Source organism: Etheostoma spectabile, chromosome 23 (assembly GCF_008692095.1).
Source record: "Etheostoma spectabile isolate EspeVRDwgs_2016 chromosome 23, UIUC_Espe_1.0, whole genome shotgun sequence".
Taxonomy (NCBI): domain Eukaryota; kingdom Metazoa; phylum Chordata; class Actinopteri; order Perciformes; family Percidae; genus Etheostoma; species Etheostoma spectabile.
The window spans coordinates 11155128-11177301 of record NC_045755.1 but is presented as its reverse complement, the minus strand read 5'-3'; the positions used below and the strand labels follow the sequence as shown (position 1 = coordinate 11177301).

Here is a 22174-nt window from a genome sequence, read left to right as displayed (position 1 = left end):
GTCTTGTCTAGTCTTGTCTAGCTTTACTGGCCTGTCTGATTGTCCTGCCCCGCCCTAATGTGATTCACCTGATGTATCACCTGTTCCCAGTTACCTCGTTACCTCCTGCATTTAACCCCTCTGTTCCCGTTGTCTCTTGTCAGATCTTTCCTGTTTGTCAGTCCGTCGACACTTCGTCAACTGCCCGGTCTCGTGTTCCCTGTAAGTGTTTCTCCTCGTGTTGTCCTCTACCTCTCCTTGCCATTTTTTTCCCTTGGACTCCCCGTGGATTTTGGGTGTTTTGGTTTTCTTTGGATTTCGGCTTGGTTTGCCCTTTTGGATTTTTGCCTTTTGTGCTCCCTTGTGTTGAACTGTTTTTGCAATAAACCCTTGTGAACTTTCAACCTGCCACTCTGCGTTTGGGTCCTCCTTCTGTTCCCATGACAACTATACTATTGCTATACTATACTATGAATTTTTCAACATACTGTACAATGGCTTTTTCACTTTTGTCGACATACTATGCTATAACTTTTTTTCGACCTGTTCTATGGCTTTACATTACTTTTTTTGACTAACTACACTATGACCTTTTTGTACTTTTTCAACATACTATATACTATGGCTTTTTTATCACTTTTTTCAATATACTATACTGTATATTTTATCAATTCTTTTTTAACATACTATACTATGGCTTTTTATGAAATACTATGACTTTCTTGACATGTCTTTTTGCACTTTTGTGGACGTTCTATGACCTTTTTGTACTTTTTTAACATACTGTACTATGGCTGTTTTATCACTTTTTTCAATATACTATACTGTATATTGATTATTTTATCAATTAGTTAACATATTATACCATGGACTTTTATGACATACTATGACATGAGTTTCTTGACATGTCTTTTTTTCACTTTTGTTGACATACCATACTATGACTTTTTTTTTTATAATTTTCTTTGACATACTATATTGTGACTCTTTTACAATTTTTTTCAACATACTATACTATGACTTTATATCACTTTTTTTGACATACTGTACCATGACTTAATCATTTCCACATACTATGACTTTTTACAATTTTTTTGACACACTATTCTATGGCTTTATATCACTTTTTTGATAAACTATACTATGGCTTTGATTTTTTGACGTACTGTACTATGGTTTCTTTATCACTTTTTTTGACATACTATACTATGAAGTTTTTATAATTTTCTTTCTACATACTATACTATTACCTTTTTCCGACATACTATACTATGGCTTTTTATCACTTTTTTCAATGTACTATGAATTTTTTTGACATACTATACGATGAGTTTTAGAATTTTTTTTCTACATACTATACTATTACCTTTTTCCGACATACTATTGCTTTTTATCACTTTTTTCAATATACTACACTATGAATTTTTTTTGGCATACTACACGATGAGTTTTAGAATTTTTTTCGACACACTATACTATGGCATTTTTATCACTTTTTACAGTATTCTGTACTATGGCTTTTTTTTTTTATCACTTTGCAATATACTATACTATAGTTTTATCACTTTTTTTGACATACTATACTATGAATTTTTTTAATGTTTTTTTACATACTATACTATTACCTTTTTCCGACATAATATAACTAGGCTTTTATCACTTTTTTTGCCACACATACTATGTTTTTTTTTTTTTTTAGCAGTTTTACAACATACTGTACAATGACTTTTTATAGACATTCTATACTATGACTTTTTTATAATTTTTTATCAACATACTATACTATGTCTCCTTTCAACATACTTTTCTATGACTTTTCCATTTTGTCGAAATTCTATACTATAATTTCTTGTACTTTTTCGTCATATTATACTATGACTTCCTTTGACATAAGACTTGTTATCACTTTTTTCAACATTCCATACTATGACTTTTTTAGCAATTTTTAAACATGCTAGACTATGACCTTTTTTCGACATACTATACTATGGCTTTTTTTATTTTTTTCGATATACTATACTATGAATTCTTTTATTTTTTGACAAAAGCTACTATACTATGACTACTTTCACCACACTGTACTATACTATTACTTTTTTCAACATACTATAAATTTTATTGACGTACTATACTATGACTTTTTTTCTAATGTTTTTCTACATACTTACTATTACCTTTTTCCAACATATATACCATGGCTTTTTATCACTTTTTCAATACACTATGATTTTTTGACATACTTACAATGAGTTTTAGAATTTTTTTCGACATGCTATATACTTTGGCTTTTTATCACTTTTTTCAATGCACTATGCCATGACTTTTTTATAATGTTTCACATACTATACTATCACTTTTTTATCACTTTTTTTCAACATACTACACTGACTTTTTTATAATTTTTCCACATACTCTACTATAAAGTTTTTTATAATCTTTTTGATATATATACTATGACCTTTTATAAAAAAATTTACATACTATACTATACCTTTTTCCGACATACTATACTATGGGTTTTATCACTTTTACAATATACTATGAATTTTTTTGACATACTATGCGTGATGAGTTTTAGAATTTTTTTCTATATACTATACATGACTTTTTTGACATACATAAACTGGCTTTTTTTTATCACTTTTTTCAATATACTATCTATGACTTTATCCTTTTTTTTTAAACTAAGACTAGACCTTTTTTTGACATACTATGGCTTTTTTTTATTACTTTTTCAATATCCTATACTATGAATTTTTTATCATTTTTTTTGACATGAGCTACTATACTATGACTTCTTTCGCCGTACTGTACTATTACTTTTTTGACAAAAGAAGACTATGACTTTTATTGACATACTATACTATGACTTTTTTATCATTTTTTCTACATACTATACTATGAAGTTTTTATAATTCTTTTTGATTAACTATACTATGACTTTTTTTAATGTTTTTTCTACCCATATACTTACCTTTTTCGACACAACTATACTATGACTTTTTAACACTTTTTTCAATATATTATATATGAATTTTTTTATACGATGGGTTAAGAATTTCTTTCGAAATACTATATGGCTTTTTCAACATACTGTACTGTGGCTTTTTATCACTTTTTTCAATATACTATACTATGACTTTTTTAAATATACTATACTGTATATTGAATACTTTATCATTATTTTTTACAATATTATACTATGGATTTTTATGACATACTATGACATGAGTTTCTTGACATAATGTCTTTTTTCACTTTTGTTGACATACCATACTATGACTTTTGTACAATTGTTTTCAACATACTATACTATGACCTTTTTACCCTTTTTTTCGTTATACTATGACTTTTTTGTAACTTTTTTCAACATACTGTACTATGACTTTTTTTATTTTTTCGACATACTATACTATGACTTTTTTGTACATTTTTTTGACACTATTCTATGGCTTTATATCACTTTTGTGATATACTATGGCTTTTATTTTTATTTTTTTTGACAAACTGTACTATGGTTTCTTTATCACTTTTTTTGACATACTATATATTGAATATTTCATCCATTTTTTTCAACACATACTATACTTTGGCTTTTTATGACATACTATATGACTTTCTTGACATAATGTTTTTTTTTCACTTTTGTGGACATTCTACACCATGACCTTTTTGTACTTTTTTCGACCTACTATACTATGTTTTTTTTATCAGTTTTTCGACATACTGTACTATGACTTCTTTTGACATAATACCACTTTTTATCATATTTTTTTACTTTTTATCACTTTTCGACATACTATACTATGACTTTTTATAACTTTTTTTGCCACACTATACTGATTTTTTTTAATCAGTTTTTCAACATTCTACACAATGACTTTTTACAACATTCTATACTATGACTTTTTTTGACATAATATGACTTATCACTTGTTTTCAACTTTTTTTTATCACTTTTTTCAACATTCTATACTGTGACTTTTTAGCAGTTTTTAAACATGCTATACTATGACCTTTTTTCGACATACTATACTATGGCTTTTAAATTTTTTTCAATATTCTATACTATGTATTTTTCATTTTTTTGACATAAGCTACTATACTATGACTTCTTTCGCCACACTGTACTATTACTTTTATCGACATATATTATGACCTTTATTGACATCCTATACTATGAGTTTTTTTTCAAATTTTTTATTAACATACTGTACTTGTCTCCTTTCAACATACTTTACTAGGACTTTTTCTATTTTTGTCAAACTACCATGACTTTTTTGTCTTTTTTCAACATACTTAATAGGTTTTATATAACTTTTATCACACATTATTATAATATGACTTATTTATCACTTTTTTTCGACATACTATACTATGAATTTTTATAATTTTTTTCGACATACTAAACTTTTTCATCACTTTGGTCAACATATAATAAATCTTGTATTACTTTTTTTTTAAAAAGCCATACTATTCTATGGCTTTTTTTAATCACTTTTTTCTGGACATACTATACTATAGACTTTTTAATTACTTTTTTCAAAATACTATACTATGGCTCTTTACAACATACTATGCAGTGACTTATTTCTTTCAACATGCTACAACTTTTTTCGGTATACTATGATGCACGATGATTTTTTTTTGACATACCGTACTGTGAATTTCTTTTTAATCACTTTTTGACCACTTTTTCAACCTACTATTCTATGAATTTATCATTTTTTTCCAACATATTACTTTTTTGACATACTATACTTTGAACTTTTTAGTATTTATAATACTGAAAGAAAAGTCAGTAAGTCAACATCAATTTTTTTTAATTTTTCTTAAAAAAAAGGTAGACCTTGTAGACAGACCAGTTCACAAAAAAAATCTAGACCTTGTAGACAGAACAGTTCACCAAAAAAAATCTAAATATTCAGACTCTTAGAAACAGAAACACATGGAGTCTTACTTAGAATAATTTCCATACATACATTTCAAACTTATTTGTTCCTTAAAAACAGTAAAACGTGCATCTCCTTTCCCACAAACGTAAGAAACAACCTTTACAAATGAATTCTGAAAGAACAAAAAAACCACAATAATACAACTTAAAATATTTCCAAAGGGAAACAAATATTGTAAAGCATAGTGCTGCAAATACATTCTTTTTTCCTGCAGAGACAAAACTAAAATAAGCACTTTGGTCTTCCTCCTCAAATACACTGAAGCTGATTATGCTAGCATTTTTATGAATGAATGTCCAATAGCTGAGGCAATATTTTAATCACATTTAAGATATTTTGTGTGTATGATAACTACATGTACCATGTGGGATTCACTACAGAGAGTGATGTGAATTGTCAATCCAATAGTCCTAAATTTAGAGCTAGCATTCGCTTGAATAGCAAATGCATACTGTGTCAAGCAACTGAGGTACAAATACATTTCTCTTGACATTGAAACCAGATGTTACTTCTATCTTTCTTTTTTAATCTGTTTTTAAAGTGCATTTCTTCATTCATGTTTAACTGCAGTGTTTAGAAACCTGTGATGAACTGACTAACGTCTAATAAGCTCCGAGAGTTTGATATCAAATTCTGTACAAAATCCACAGAATTTCTAAACTGGTGACATGATGGAAAAGTTTAATCTTGGCCGACACAAACTGACCAATCAGACAGTCCAAAAAAATGTTTTTCAAGAGCTAAACTCTCCATGCTGTTGTGATATATGCAGGTGTTCAACCAAACTGCCACAATACTAAAATAATTTCTAATGTTTGTCAGAGGAGCTCCAAAAAACTAATTGAATTGTTTTGTAGTACTATATGATTACTTATTTTAGAATGGAACAATACATTGAGTCCAAAATCACCCTCTCATTCACTATTTTCTATAGGTTATACACCCAATAGTTTCCTCTATAGCAAGTGGTAAATTCATATTTCTATATAGAGCAAACATTTCAGACAGAGTTTCAGTTAGACACATATGTGTAAACTCAGACAGAAACAACATGATTCTGATCTAATACTAAAGAAAGTGATCTTATGTTTATCAATTTAGGGAGTAGTTTCACATGCAGGCCAATATTTGCACTTAACAAAAGTTAAAGTCGTCACGCTCAGCTAACAGTCATTTGAACCATGTTTCTACCTACAGTACACGCGTATTACTGGAAATACTGTCAAACGATATGGGTCATGAAATCAAAACTCTTAAGGGGTCTTTTTAAAACTTCAGTTTTCTGTAAATGTCAACTATTAAGCTATTTTCATTAGATGGATGATTGTTTCTTTGCAGCGCCGATGTTGTCTGGCATTTCACCTCTCCCCAGTAACAACAAAACCCAGCAACAATTCAGGTATCACCAGGTAAGTCAGCAAATTAAAAGTTTTACCTGCAGAACTCGTGATTCATTACGAGATACGAAAACTATACATTTAAGGGTCAACACCTGGGAGCTGGTAAGACTAGCGAATAGAGGTTATTTGTCAAATGCCAGGACTTACAGATGTATCTTTAAATTTTAGTTGAACATTGTCTGCATGAAGCAGCAGAATGAGATGATAAAGTATACTTGTATACTTGCAACTATAGTTTTATGAGGATATATACTCTGTGGTTGAACCATCTAACAATTGTCTTCAACCAATGTAACCATTAGGTTGCAATTAAATTAGAAACTCGTCTTGACTAACATGTATTTTTGTAACAGACTTTTAAGGTTGTAACAGAATATAAATCAACATATAAATAGTTTAACACAATTACAATAAAAGGATGGTTGTCCCATTGGCAGCTCAATACTTTTTGCCTTCAAGTATGTGAGCTGAAATTAAAACTGAACTGTTGCAAATGCAACTGAGAACCTAAACCATCATGTTAAACATGGTTATGCTTAATAATAATACTTATACTTTTTGTAGACATTGTTCTGTCGTTAAACAAAACTACAATTCAAATGAACCCTACAATTCAAATAAACCCTAAGTAAAAACACTGAGTGGATAAATAAATAGTTTTTGAATTGCACAAAGTGGTAAAGGTGAAAAGCACTCCGATATGTCGAGTCCCTCGTTCTTTCATTAAATCAGTTAGACGAGCATTCTGGGTCAACGCCGTTTCTGTTCACTGTCACGATTTAATCTTCCACAGCTGTGAACAGGAAGAAAGACAAACAGGATTAATACACATTTTAAAAACCAGTTTGATCTGTGTTCTTCAGTAATAAGGAAAGTCTCCCGTTTTTAGGTTAAATGCCTGATCTTTAACAGCGGAAACATTCTGAAATACCATAATGTAAAAAAAGTACATTTCAACTTTGAGCTACCTGTTCAATTCTACCAAAGTACACAAGCAGAAAAATAGGGGTGTTTCCATCTAAGAATTGACATTGTAATAATTATAATAATCGTCGACTGAGAGGAACTGAATGTAATGGTCTGCAACCTCGGCATCTGTTGTGGACTCAGAGCAAGGTTCTAGAAAAGTCTATATAGTAACACAGCTAAATAAAGATCAAGCTTTTTTCATTTGAACTTTTCTGGTTTCCTCAAAAGGTCAGCACTGTGAAGACAATTAGTCAATCGCATGAATTTGAGAGTCAAAGTTCAACGTTGGTGAACTTCTATGCCTGTGATGTTAATGTCTTTTGCGGCAACATTCAGCTGTTTTAAACTAGCCAAATTTGAAAAAGAAAATCTATTAAATTTCATTGTAAAAATACATGTTGAGTCCACCTTCGGTGGTTCTTCACAGTGCTGACGCCGAAGGAGAGAAGTAGCTGTGGTGCATGACTCAATTTTACATAACCCTCCTTTGTTGCAGCATAAATAAAAGGTGGCAGAAAAATTGGTCTTCAGTCAGCCGTAAGAGAAGTGGTGGAACAAATATTTTGTTAACTACATGTCCTTTTCAGGCGAGAGCACAAGTAGTCACTGCATCACCAAACTCCCATTAACACTTTCTGGTCTGGCATGACTTTCACTAACCTCACAACCTAATGGCAAAAATACCATAAACCACACACACGCACGCTTACCTTCAGGTTAAATCCTAAAAGGTCAGATATGACTCCTGACACAGCGGACAGGATGACCACCTGGGTAATGTTGTAGAGTAGAGGGTTCATAGTCAAACCATACAACCTAAAAGGAGTGTCTAACTCCTGGAGAGAGAGAAAGAAAGAGGGATAAACAGTAGTTCAAATTAGATTGCATATTTAAAGACTGTTGTTGCAGGTATTAAAACAAAAAGAGCTCCACCTCAACTACATGTCAGACTGTAAGGAATCCTGATAATTAGTTTTGAAGAGTTGTGAAAACAGACGGTACCTTGAGTAGTTTGGTAGCCAGTTTTAAGACGTTGTTCACCAGTGTCAGCTCCTCCTTCTTGTTAGGCTTCTTCTCCATCTTCAGATACAAGTTGATCTGTGAAACACACAGAGCAAATGTCAGCGTTTGAAGACATATCTGCAGTGTGGTTATGCGTGTATTTTCCGTGTGTACCTGTTCAGTGAGCAGTATGGAGGTGTTGCTGTACTTCTTGCTGGTCTCAGAGCCCAGCGTGACAAACCTGAGCAGGAACAGAGACAGGCTGGAGCACCAGATCACCAGCTCCCAGTTATAGTGACACTCCAGGAACGTTTCATGGATGTGGAGCAACTGGAGGAAAAGATGAAACTTTATTTGGCCTGTAAATGTTAGTTATCTCGGTTTTCTTATTAACTCAAAACGGTATGTGTAGAGAGAGAGATCGTCAACAGGGGTCATAGTCTTCAGAGTCATTTTAGGGGGGCCTTAAAATTATTGTTAATATTTGAAAGTTAAATTTATTTTTTTTCTTTCAAATGTAAATGTAATAACATGAATCTAATAGGAAAAATTGCACATTAGCAAATATAAATCCCTAGTGATGATATTACTGGCCTATAGATAATAACTTAGATAGCCGTCCAAAGACACAGGTAGTCCTAGAATTCACTGTGCCACATGTATGTTTAACATTAAAATATGATTTATAAAATCATGCCAATAATTCTTAAATTAATGGCTTAGTATTATATGCAAAAAAGATATTTATAAAGGCGTTAGGCAGCACTACACGTTATTGTAGGCCAATATTTGTTTAATATGCAACTCCACTTTATACAAAGGGGTCCCTGCTTAGTCTGTCTTTCAGTTAAGGGGTCAACAAGACCCCTGGTGTAGAATTATAGAATATCTGATATCTGATTTTGGCGCCTCCCAGTGGTAGTATAAAAGACACTGTGGCATAAAACGCACTAAGATGAATGGGATGAAAACAACATAGACTGCACTAGTTTTCACTTGAGGTTTCCAAAATAAATTTACTTATTTGCTGAACATGTTAGATTTTAAAATTAAAGTAATGACAATACAGTAAAAACATCCTAACCCGGACAACGTCCTCACTAAAAGCTTGATCTATATTTAACGTTTGCCTCATTTAATACTGGAGCGACAGCCAGAATGTCTTAATGATTTGACCCACTCAGAAATTACCTGGGCACAGCAGATGAAGACGACAGACAGAGTGAGCAGGAAGGCAGACGACACGATCACATCCACTGAACGCTGAGGACCCCGTCTCTATAAATGCAACAGTACAGAATTTCACTATATTTTGTTTATTTATTACAACAATGAATATTCCCAACTACCAAATTAATAGATTTGTAAATATACAGTTAACATGGATGGATGCACATTTTTCTAGTTAAACAGCACATTGACTATATTTGTTTATTGCATAATTCACAGTCAAGAGACTGAACTGTTGTCACAGAGACATTTTTAAAAAGGGTGTGAATATCATTAGGGAAATACCTTGAGGTAGGAGCGTAGTGAGAGCCACATCTTGATGTTCTGAACCTTTTTCAGTCTAAAATGGGGGACTTCAGACTTCCTGGCTCTGCGGGCTGAAGTCAGATGACCAAACAGCTTGGCAAACAGTAGCCTCTGCAAATATGAACATTAATAAGTGTAATTAGTTAGGAGTCACCAAAGTACCAGCTACTGCAGATAGGGTAGGGTACCGAATTCAATACTTTTTAGGCACCAACCAAATTGCCTCTAAACTATTGAGTATTGAAGAATGCTTCATTATTTAATTTCACAAGTAAATACCATCAGCGTCAGGGAGCCACTAAGCACACAGCATACTTCTACCAAGATCTAATGTCTGATTGGCTCACGTAGTAGGAGCTGAAAAATAAAATGATTTGTGCCGTAATGTTTCAGTTTCCTTCGTTTTAAATAATTGGTATCGACAAAAAAATTGTTTAGGAACCGGTACCGAAGTCACGATACTGGTGTCGAAGGTTTTTGACCCAACAATGTGCAGCTTCACCATTAAGAGAAATGATTCATCATTTGTTTGTCTCACCTGTTTGTAGGTCCTCTCTGCAACACTGAGCAGGAAGAAGAAGAGCCATATAAGGCAGATGCGCACCAGGAAGCTAAGTGTTACCATGGTGATGACCAAGGCGTCTGATCCAGATCCGCCTCCCAGCGCCACAGATAACAGCTCATTGGCTGAGAGTGTGGTCAACTGATCAAAGTCCCGGTACTGAGCCAGCCTGCAGGAGCGGGAGAAAGACTGACGTAAGTAAAACCCAAGGGGCAACCCTCTCCTCTCTAAGCGTAGCTCCCATGGCGCCATTTTAATGCTACGAAGCCATCACCCGCCGTTAGCGTCCCATTGACTGCCATTCATTTTGACGACACTTTGACATTGAATAACTTTACATCGGAAGGGTTTAAAGACTCTATTTGTCCAGTGTTTATTTCTAAAGAAACACGACAATGTATAAAAGGCTCCATTACCTTATAGCTGACGTTATGTCTCTGTAGCAGACTTTTTGTAAAAATAGGCTAATGATTGTGTCATAACCACGCGACTTGCTGTCGCATAGTCGACAAACATCTTATTGCCAGGAGAAACTCTCAGACAGTTTAAACTAACATCAACTGCTTGGGTTTAATTACTAACATTAACTACAATGTTAGTTAGCAGTAATTAGCCTGTGTCTTTGTTATCTCCTAAAATATACCTACACTCTCCATCTCTGTTGATTGGGAATGATTGAGACTTCTCTAGGCACAGCTACCAGAAGACTTACAACTGTCAGACACGTTGCCCACGTCATATCTACGTTTTCAAGCTCAGTTGGAGGCTGCGCAGTAACGCTCAGCCATCACCGGAAAAGTGCTTCTATTTTCCTTCCCTGGTCTCCAGAACAACGGGGTCTGTGGGTCCATTTCTTTAACTGTCTAGGGTAAAACATCCCACTACTGACAGTTTGTAATATGTAGTAAGTTAAACTCTCTGGCATACTTTCTATTTGAATATTTTAAAATATTTCTCCAGGTAAATTTCTTTCTTATGTTACTTAACTCTTTGCTTGTTTGTTGTTTATAAATATATCTGTAAAGTTTCCCATTAGTCATCACCATAGTGAAGTCTATTCTTCCCGGGGTCCACCACAAGACAACCATAAACAAAATATAAAGTAACATACGTATTTATATCAAACAATGAAAACATCCTGAATTTCATAAACCAGAAAGACACAGCAGCATGTTTTTCATGTTATAAAAAAAAGAAGACAACAAAGGAATAACTTGCGTCTTGAATACCCTGAACTTAATATAATGAGAGGACGTATGTTATGCAAGCAGTACCTGTATGCAAAAGGTGTGAGGCCGAGAGTCACTGAAACAAGGTTGCCAAAGACCTGGTAACCAATACCAGGTGTGTAGAGATTAACCTGTGTAGGGAGGGAGAGAAATGGAAAGAAAGTTTTTTTTTTTTATATTTGTGCCTTAATTTGTTTAGTTTTTGTAAACAGGGGAAGGTAAAACATTAAACATGTGTCCCCACAGGAACTGTCACGCACTCTGTTCATGATCATGCCGCTGATCTCCAGGACGGACATGTCGGCTTTCTTACACTCGTTTCCCTCCCACACTATGGCGCTCACTCTCTCTAAACCAGGGTTGGAGCTGTGCATCCAGGGAGCATGACCCTGAGGGAAAGACATGCACACAACATTACTGACCTGGCTATTTACTGCAACCACTTTGCTCTGTAGTGCTATTAAAATGGGACTTTGGAGTAACACAGTAAGCGATAAAATGTCTTGGTGATTTGCATGTCAGAAGACACCCGAGTTGAAACAGGGCTAAATTTGGTTGAAAAGTGAATTGTGAGTTTCACTTCCTTGTCTTATGTTTACAGACCTGATGGAAAGGGTCATCTCTGTATTCCTTTTTAGCAGGGGGGCAGACAGGTGCCCCTCCTCCTTCTCCCTCTGTAAAGAAGGAGTCACAGGGTTGATTTAAATACAGGAACAGAATATCAAAACTATGAAGGTATTTATACAAACTCGTCACAAATACTTCTTCAACTGTTCTATGCTAATCTTGTCTTCATACCCGTCTCTGAGGTGCAGGATGATCTGCACTCAGCACAGTGAAGGAAGTCTTCCCACATCAGGTCCTCGGTCTCAGACTCGTGTCGAGTGCTTTCTGAGTCACGGGTCCTCAGACTGGAACATCTGGAGCTGCAGCTGGTGCCGGATTTGGGCACGTCCTGACAGACAAAAGGGTAGATTGTTATTTTGAGGAAAAATATGGAACAATATTTATGTCCTGTTTGCATTGTTCTGACATAATTAAATCAAACTGCTATTTACTTGTGGTAATGATTGGCGCAGGATGTGATGGCTGGGTTCAATAATAAACTAATAAAACAAAGGTTTATGAACTATTTATTGAAAAAGCTACATAACATTAACAGATAATTGTAACCATTTACATACTAGAAGATGATACTGATGAAGTGTAGCCTTTAATGTGCTTTGTCAATCAAATACATACATTTTATCAAATGTTATAGACCTATATTAACAACTTAACCATAAAACTATACTATGATCCATACAGACAGTTCCACGTTACCACTCTCTCCTTCTAACTCATGTTAAATCATTTAAAAAGGTGCTCAAAGTTCTTGTATTTTGGGGATCCGAAACACGCTGTTCTCTGAGCCTAAAGTGAATGTTTACGCTGTATAATGCACGCGTAACTTGACAATGGGGAGGGGCTGGATGCAGCTGATCTGGATGCGCTGCAGATAAAAACATTGCTGATTGGGGAAAAAAACATGTAATACGGATTTTCTCTACCTGGGCGGGGAAACACTGGACTGCTCTGAGAAGTTAAAGTGTTTGGCTTTTTGTGTGTGTTTACCTCCGCAGCATAGTGTTTCTTGTAGTGGTGTGTATTCTTGCGGTTTCTGAGCGTGCAGTCGCTGTTCATTCTTTCAACTCCCCTGCGGAGTGCGCTGTAAGATGCTTCAGGGTCTTCCTCACTGGATGCCTCATCTGATGCTGGCTCCTAAAAGACACAGGACACATGTCAGACAAATCCTGGAGAGACAGACTTTTTACGGGTCGGTTGTCAAACAGTATTCGCGTCTCTGGTTTTTACCTTATTGGCGCCTGCCAGGATCAGTCCAGCGCTGCGGGGTGCGTGAGTGTGAACGGACTGGACGTGAGAGTTCCAGCACACCTCGTCAGCCCTGTTTAGCGACTCACATCGCTGCTCATGGAGCTGAAGCCCCTCCTCGCTGCTCCGATTGGTCACCCGGCCGTCCAGCGACACGTAGCCGTTGTCTGTCTCTGTTGACTTGTCGATGGACAGTTTGGACTTCTTAGATCTAGAGGAGGAATTACAGGAATGGAAGGAAGCAGACAAAGGGAAGGGGACAGGTAGAAGAAGAAGTGAGGAGATAGCAATAGAAAAAGATAGACATGTATAAAACACAGCAGGGCAGTGAGTTTACCAGTTACGAAGTTGAGTCTCAGAAGCAGATATGCAGTAAGATAAATCACCCTAGCAGAATGCAAGACTGTGGAACATTAATGAACACCAATATCGGAGAGAAAGTGTTGCACAAAACTTGGAGAAATGCTGCTGTACTAACCATTCAAGTAAAACACTGACAAAGTTAATATATAAATGGATCATTCAGGGATAAAAGCAATGACAAAGTATTGTAACTAAAGCATCTTACATGTAAAACAACAGATAATCTAAGCTGAACCTCTAAATAAAGTTAACAAGGCAAACCATTGAGTTTATCAGGATTAATGAATGTATTAAAGATTCAGTGTGTAAGATTTAATGGTGTCTAGCGGTAAGGTTGCAGATTGAAACTGACTGAAACTTCTCCAGTGTGCCAAGTGTGTAGGAGAACTATGGTGGCCGAAAAGAAAATGGAAACGGCAACATGTCAGACAATGTCGAGCCATTATTTGGTTTGTTGCTCTGGGCTACTGTGGAAACAGAACCCGCTCTGTATGTACAGTAAATATATAGGGCTTTAACTGACAGAGGTGGAAGTGTTGCACCGAGTGCTGAAGTGAGTGTGGCCATTAATCAATGAAGAAACCAAATCAAGTTCATTCAGTCCAATCAAGGCTCAGAAACATTCCACACTACTGCAGTCTGCTGAAAGCTATGGCTGAAAGCTGGTCAAAGTAGAAGCTCGGGGAGGAAGCATCTGTCTGAGACCGTTTGAAATTCCAATTATAGACATTTAATTGTTATAAAATTTTAGCTCGAGTAACTTTCAGAATTGTTGATTCATGGTAGATCGTTTTCCAGCACAGAGCCACACCCCGTGCTTCGTCTTGGACATAGCTTGGTCAGCAAGTCATGCACATCTTAATCAGCTGCAAAGTCCCTCCGTTCCTCACTGAAAACAGTTGTGCAAAAGACCAAAGACTGCTTTCGTTGCTACATTAGGTGGCTCAGGTATTAATAGTTGTGTAGCCAATAATCCAAAGTTGCATATCAATATCAAATGTGACATTAAGTCAACCTATTAGAAATTGGAAGCATTTTCTGGGAAGACAAAAGTTAGGAGGGGAAGTGATGTTGCAGCCGAGGCTGGGATTCAGTTCTTGACCTGGTATTTTATTTGGAAAAAAATAACTATTTTAAAAGGGTCCAGAGGGTAACTTTTATATAAAAAAAATAATTGTCATATTTACAACTATTGCTGTCACTAATTTCTGAGAGCAGCAGATTAGACAGCTCATCTGTGAAAAATCATGTTTCTCTGCCTCCCTCTAGGGCTCTTACGTTTTTCCTGCAACCAAAGACAAACAACGAATCAGAGCCGAGGAGTCGCTAAGGCCCTGTTTACACAAGAACGCTTGCAGGTGAAAACAGATGCCTTTTGTTTAGACGGCAACAGGGTTTTTACGGATTCAAAACGCAAAAAAGTGAAACCACCCTCCAGAGTGGCAAACCTTAAAAAACGCTCCACCGACAGCGGTGTGGAGAGAAACAAGAAAAAGGCGTTGGTTTGTTATTACGGAATAGGCTTCAGAAATTATAAACTTCTGTTATCTAAAAGATTTTTAATGTAATGGCTCAATATTTAAATGATTTCAACGATGTGGATAAGGATATTCTGACTTTAATCTCAGAATTCTGAGAATAAAATCAGAATTCTGACTTTATTCACCAGAATTCTGACTTTATTCTTAGAATTCTGACTTTTTTTAATTCTGAGAATAAAGTCAGAACTCACATACATTTTTCACCAGTGGCCCTAATCCTCTTCCATACCCCGCCAAAGCTCTCCCCTAAACGTAGAATAAAAAGTGATATCGCAACACCACTTTTGTATTTTCTCTTCAGACCGTTTCGTGTAAACATAGCCTAAGACAGTGTCAATGGTTGCTCGTGAACTGCAGTCAAACTAAAACTAGGTGGTTGTCCTTATGCCCTTAGAGCACCAGGAGGCAGAGGAACACTTTTTTTAATTTTACAGATGATCTGATTCATCAGGCTATAGTGAGCTAATATGACAAAAAACTATTTTTTTATGAAAGTTACCAACTGTAGCTTTAAGCCTAACCAGTACGATTATTTACTGGTTGAACACAAACGATTTGTAATTTGCCAATTTTACTGTGAAGAAATACATTATTTAATTAAAATTGGCTAAAACTTTAACCTGGACTGAACCCCAGTCATGTCTTTGTACATCATCTCGTTTTTAGGAAGATGGGAAATGAAAATACACACCCAGCTTTACAGATATCATGCCAGAAATCTTGGAAGAGAGCACCCAGGCTGTATGTGGTGCTGGCTGAGTGGGAGTGTGGCGCCCCCTCGTGTGTGTTATCGGTAGTGCTAGACCCGTCGCCTTCCCTATGCACCTCCATCTGAGATGCCTTCCTCAACTTCCTTCAGTTTGGAAAGAATAGAGGGTGGAGACAGACTTAGAGAACCTGGAGACTAAAAAAATTTGAAACCACAGCAGTGTGTCCATCAGGAAAACTGTCTGCATGTTCTCATCGTAATTTATTTAGGTGTTAGCAGTAATTTTAACAAAGAGCAAAGCACTGCCTAAACTCACGTACCCAGTGGACACTAAGGTTGATACAGTTAAAAAGGCAAATTTGACTAAAATCCTCTTTTAGGTTTTCATTGAAATCTAAACTTGTTGGTTAAATGAAAAAGGTTTCTAATATTAAGAGAAAATTTTATCCATAGACATTATCCATCTAATATTTTAGTTATCTCAGATCCATTTCTATGAAAAACAAATAAGGGCTTTCAAAACCGGTAAACAAGGGACAAAACAAAGAAAAATGTCCCAGATAAAATGCAATTAGGATTTAGTTCAAGTTTTGCCGGAAATTAACGTAAAAGTCAGATTTGGCAGAATTGAAAGCTTTTATCTATCACTTCTAAAAAAAAATAATTGCCGGTTTTGAATCATGAGATTGTATTAATTTTCTGCCCAAGAGACTGATTTCTCAGTCTATTAGATGAAATGTCTATAGACTTGGATGAGAAGAGAAAGATGAACAGAATTTGTGTAAATATAACTGTACCCTTTTCCTGATTTTCCCTCTTTCCTTAATAAAAGAGACCCATGGTTGATTCAGTTAAGGAGCAAACACTATTACCTGGCTCCTCCCAAACCCTTTCCAAAACTGTGGCATGGTCCAATTTTCTTCTGAAGAGTGAAAATTGTCTTAAGTCATTGTGAACCAGAAATAGCAGCTTTAAACCGACAGAGAGAGAAAACCACCAAACAGCATGTCTAAAATCTACAAAATCACACCAAGTAAAGCAAGCTATTTTCTACTTTCACACACAATGAGTCCCATTGGCTTTAACCAGTGACATTAGATTTATCATGGAGAGATTTCAAGGCTTTAAGATAAACACTCCTTTTAGGAACTCATAATCAATTTAAATGACTTGTCTAATTTACTGGTCCATATCTTCAAGTGTAATCTAGATAGAATACAAAAGTTTTTTGTTTTTTTTCCAAGTGATAGTCCTAATTCATGCCCATAAAATTTTTAAAGAACATAAATGTCAAAATTACACACATTGAGAAAAATTAAAACACTAAATGAAGTCTGAAAGCTGAGAAGAGTCTGGTGGGCGTTGATATTGACAGAAACTTGAGCAAAACTCTCCATGATAAAGATGCTTCTATTTTTTTTTTTGTGAAAGAAGCTGACGGAGAAGTTGTCAGAAAGCAAACGACAAACACAAAAACCATCCAGCATCAAAAGAACTATTAAGTCATTTGTTTCCAAAGTCTTTCTATCTCACGCTTGTTACCTTCATTTGTCCTGTATCTCTACCAGTGGGACTTTCTGGGTGTGGTGTCCATTTTCATGTTTTTGGTTAATCTATTTCTCATTCCAACAACTTCCCTCCTTTCTATCCTGCTTCTCCTTTCCTCTCTCCAGCTCCATATAATTTCCCCTTTACTTTCTGCACTCTTTTCCCTGGACAGGTTTCCACAGATTCTGCTTATTTCCTTTTCCCCATGGTTACCTGCGTCTCTTCCCCCCGCTGCTGGAGGCAGGTTTTGGGGTCCTGGTGGAGACGATCTGACAGTGGACGGTGCCTAGCAGCAACATGAGCCAGATGGCTCCAAACACCTCGGTGGTCGGTATCCCATGAGGCTGGGGGATGGTCACGTACAGGACTGCTGCTGCCGCTGCAGGGGAGAGAGAAGCGAGCATGCATGGACAAGTACTATTCACCAAATTATTCTTCTGCTCCTTGATGGTCAAAAATCTCTTAATGAAACTGTGGTATTAAATTAAATACAGGGTTTGTGAGTGTTTTTATGCGCCATGTGGGGGAAGTGAGCAGGAAGGGCGGAGGGTTTAAAAGCGAGATAAAGAATAAAAAGATCTTGTCAGGGCTGGAAAGGGCATCATGTTGGAAAACACTGTTGAGTGGTCTTGGAAGAGTTTGTGCAGCTCTGTAGAAGTAACCCCGGAGTACTCCACGCTTTCAAGATATATTTCTACACTGCGCGTGCATTAAGACAGACTGTAGATTAGATGCAAGTAGCAGCTGTTGAACATCTTGTGAACTTGGTTTTTGTAAGAAGATTTAAACATTTCATTAAACACTATTGAAGCAAAGAATTATCGACACACACACCTTGCAGCAAATAGAGAGCCAGCAGTAAGAGGAAGATGGTTCTAGAGGTGACCTGGATCCACCATCGATAAAAGAATGGGAAGAAGACAACTCTGACGATGCCTTTCCGGGTCAGTGACGTCCAGGGACTCTCTGGTTTGGCCTTGGCAAACGCCGAACCTGCGGAGGAAGAAAATAAACACACACACTTAATTTAACGAGGAGAACTAATCACTCAACAGCTAGCAGTTGACACTAATAGAATATAGCAGCAGTCACAAATAAAAGATTTTAAACCAAATAATATTATAAAAAATGTTTCAGGAGTAATGTGACCTGGAATTGGGGAAAATTTAATGACACTGGCAACCAAGGTGACATAGTTAACGTCTGTTTGCATGTGACAATGGGACATGGGACAATGTTAACAGCGCAGTGGCTTAAAAAAATAAAAAATAAATAAACACTCCAGTCCTACTTGAAGCACATGGCCAACCAATCATAGAAGGCCAGCTTAGAGTTGCGCAATACTTAGCCGAGAGTAGATAAAAAACTGTTGAAACCGGAGTGTTCAAAATAGTTGGAAATCTCAATGTTTTAGCTCACAGGGATTTGTCTAAAAGATCTTTACCTCATTATATAAAGTTTTGGACAGGTTTTACATGAAAATCCAATATTATAACATTGTAGATATGAAAGAAAACACAGAAAAGCGTATGTGACCTTTAATACATCCTGTAATCACATTAGAGCAGTGTGTCTTTTAATTTTTTGCTTCTTCCTTCTCCTCTTTGTCCCAGAGCTGCAAAGATCAACTGATTAATGGTCAACTATAATAAATGAATCTGCAACTATTTTGATAATTGGTTTGCGTAGTTTTTGTGTGAAGAAAAAAAAGGTAAACATTCTCTGATTCCAGCTTCTTCAATGTGAATATTTTCTAGTTTCTTCACTCCTCTATGACAGTAAAGTGAATATCTTGAGTAGCAGTTATAACATGTTACATTCTGTGCCGACGCTTCAAAGCATGAGTTGAGAAATCCGCCAAACATGCATCAAGTATCGTTTTACACAAATGGCATCATTAATGACATCCCAAGCCTTGGTGCCCGTCCATACCACATGCCTGGTATAGGAAGTGGTTTGGATCTACACGGTTTTATTATAAATCCATGATCTACACAAGTACATTCACAGCCCTCTGCCTGGTTAATGTATCACACATTAAGTTTAGATTCATTCAGTTTAGACACAACCCATGGGCTGGGCCGATATTTTCCGCCACTATCCTCGAGCCGGGCCCTTGATCAAGAATTTGTGTCTTTTAAATCATTACTTTACTTGCATAATTGTGTGGGGAGACAGCTATTCCTCTCCGGCTTATCCCGTAGCTCTGGGTAGTGCGGCCAGTGTGTCGGCATGCAGACAGTGGAGAAGGACAGTATTACTTAGGTGATTGACTTGATGATGTTGCTGGGTTGATAGGTTACCCAAACTATATGACAAGGGTTGAGTTGGTTTTTTTTGTTTGTTTTTTACATTTCTTCATTTGGATCTATTCCATTCTGAATGACAAACAACGCAGTTTACATGCTTCGCCTTTGTTGCATTATTCATTAAGATAATTCTAAACAGATTTCTGTAGTTCAAACAACTCTGAATTGTAGTTGAATGAATTGTTATAAGTCTTTAACCAACAAGTGGTAGTGGGAAGAAATTAAGCATTGAGAAAGGAACCCTTCTGCAAACCAATTTGCTGGAAAGCTTCATGATCTTCCATCACTAGTTAAAACAAGACATTTGAGTACGTCAAAACACTAATCAAATTGTTCACCATTTACTGACATTTTATAGACCAAGCAACTAACCAATTTATCAAGAAATAATTGGTAGTTAGTTGCAGGCAAACTTCCTCCTTCCCCCCTCTTTGTTTTCATTGACTATTTCGGCATTTCTTCCTTGATTATCTATTCAGTTCAATGGAGGTTACGTTTGACCAATTTGATGAATAATTGAAAATGTGATGAATATAAAACAGAAGTGAGTAGATGAGAACAAAGATGGAGAAATGAAGAAAGCAAGCAAGTAGGGATAACCAGTGAGCGGAGGTTGGCACAGCGAAGCTGGCATCTCAGCTTCATGTGTGTTTTAAGAGGAGACAATGTTGTGCGTGCAGAAAGCCTGTCCAGTATTTGATCTAATGAGCTTGATGGAAAAGTGCATGTGTACACCAACCCCCACACCTCACCTCTAACCAGGTCTACATCTATAAGGTCTGGTTTGACATGTCCTGTCTTCTTTGGTTTGTTCCTAAAGCCCTGCAGGGGGAGACAGAGAGACACAGAGTAAATGCCAAACAAAGAAAACAGAGAGGAATAATTAATATACACATACCAATCACAGGAAGTCAACTACAGGAGGCTTCTCGTGCACTTAATGCCTTCATAAACACAACATTGAGGAAGCACACCGTGCATTCAGGCTCACACAGCTACAGGCTTTATTCTTCATTTCACTGCAAGGACAACTACTTACATCTACTAGATTTAACTAAGTCTGATGTGAAAAAATGTGTTTCTACACTTCAACGCATTAAGTCTCTTTTGCTACTTTGCATTTGCTAAAGAATTCAGGAGGATGGGGAAAAAAATCCCTTAAGACTTTGCCTGTGCCTTTAAAAAATAAATAAATTAAAAAAAAAAAAAGTGTCACAGCTGTCATTAATCCCAGTGAGGTTTACGGTTTCAAGTACACTCCTTGTGCATTTTATGACCCTGGGAATTATGCTCCCCTGTGGCACGGTGACTTCATGTGCCAACCAGTCACTTGTTCCTATAATGCATACACATAGATATGTTACGTATTTATTGATTACATAAACTTGTTGACTTGCTCTTTTCTTACTCTTATTTAACCTTAAATGTGACTGTGAGCAACTGCAACTAAATTTCCCTCAGGGGGTCAACAAAGTATTCAGATTCTTCAACTGTGCGTGTGTGTGACTGCTGTGTCAGTTGTGATGACAAACTGTACTGACATTTTATAAATGGCTGTAAATTATGAAATTCACATGCATGTGGTGCAGAACAGCCTTTTTTTGTGAGCGGCAACAAGGACAGTAAATACAAATGAACAATTAAAGGTGTGTGTGTGTGTGTGTGTGTGTGTGTGTGTGTGTGTGTGCGCGCGCGCGCATATGAGGTGAAGTAAAACAATGTCCAAGTTACTATGGTGAGCAGCATGACAATAGTTTGGTTTTAATGAGGTTTCTTATCAATGGCTCTTGGACACGACCAGTGCTGTATTGGAACGCACATCCAAACATCAACACCCAAAGTCAGGGATTGCATTGGGTATTGTATCGTGTATTGTATCGGAGTATCAAAAGGTTTCTCAGTGCTACTTGAAGGTTTCATTATCCGTGTGTACAAGAGAGGAATAATTCTTAACAATTTCTAGCAAATTTTGTAAATAGTGTACATTTTAAGGAAGACTGAAATAACACAAAGCTGTCCACTTGACTCTGACAGGCTCATGCAAATATTTGCATACAGGCCAATCTGGTTCTGTGTTATCAGTGAATGGTCCGATACAGAGGCTTGATGGAGCTCCTTATCTTTATATAGCACAACTAACGCGCTAATACCCAGTTATTGTGCGTGTGTGTGTGTGTGTGTGTGTGTGTGTGTGTGTGTG

At 36.3% G+C, this 22174-nt stretch overlaps 1 protein-coding gene across 4 annotated transcripts in view; it reads right to left on the bottom strand.

Annotated features, from left to right (window-relative positions):
- Window positions 1–641: 641 nt before the first annotated feature.
- LOC116672843 (putative homeodomain transcription factor 2) overlaps window positions 642–22174 on the bottom strand; it is a 46261-nt gene continuing 24728 nt past the window's right edge. For 2 of the 4 annotated variants that reach the window (XM_032504791.1, XM_032504792.1), the window contains 17 exons: window positions 20727–20796; window positions 18500–18658; window positions 17879–18044; window positions 16100–16261; window positions 13487–13715; window positions 13247–13393; window positions 12431–12587; window positions 12236–12306; window positions 11893–12021; window positions 11678–11763; window positions 10380–10572; window positions 9821–9952; window positions 9497–9583; window positions 8480–8635; window positions 8306–8401; window positions 8014–8139; window positions 4878–7127 (listed from right to left, as the gene is read on the bottom strand). In XM_032504791.1, the coding sequence (XP_032360682.1) occupies window positions 7107–7127; window positions 8014–8139; window positions 8306–8401; window positions 8480–8635; window positions 9497–9583; window positions 9821–9952; window positions 10380–10572; window positions 11678–11763; window positions 11893–12021; window positions 12236–12306; window positions 12431–12587; window positions 13247–13393; window positions 13487–13715; window positions 16100–16261; window positions 17879–18044; window positions 18500–18658; window positions 20727–20796 (2187 nt within the window). In that variant the 3' untranslated portion in view covers window positions 4878–7106. Of the gene's footprint in view, window positions 653–4877; window positions 7128–8013; window positions 8140–8305; window positions 8402–8479; window positions 8636–9496; window positions 9584–9820; window positions 9953–10379; window positions 10573–11677; window positions 11764–11892; window positions 12022–12235; window positions 12307–12430; window positions 12588–13246; window positions 13394–13486; window positions 13716–16099; window positions 16262–17878; window positions 18045–18499; window positions 18659–20726; window positions 20797–22174 lie in introns of those variants that run through there. The other 2 variants (XR_004327659.1, XM_032504793.1) reach the window with 2 other exon arrangements.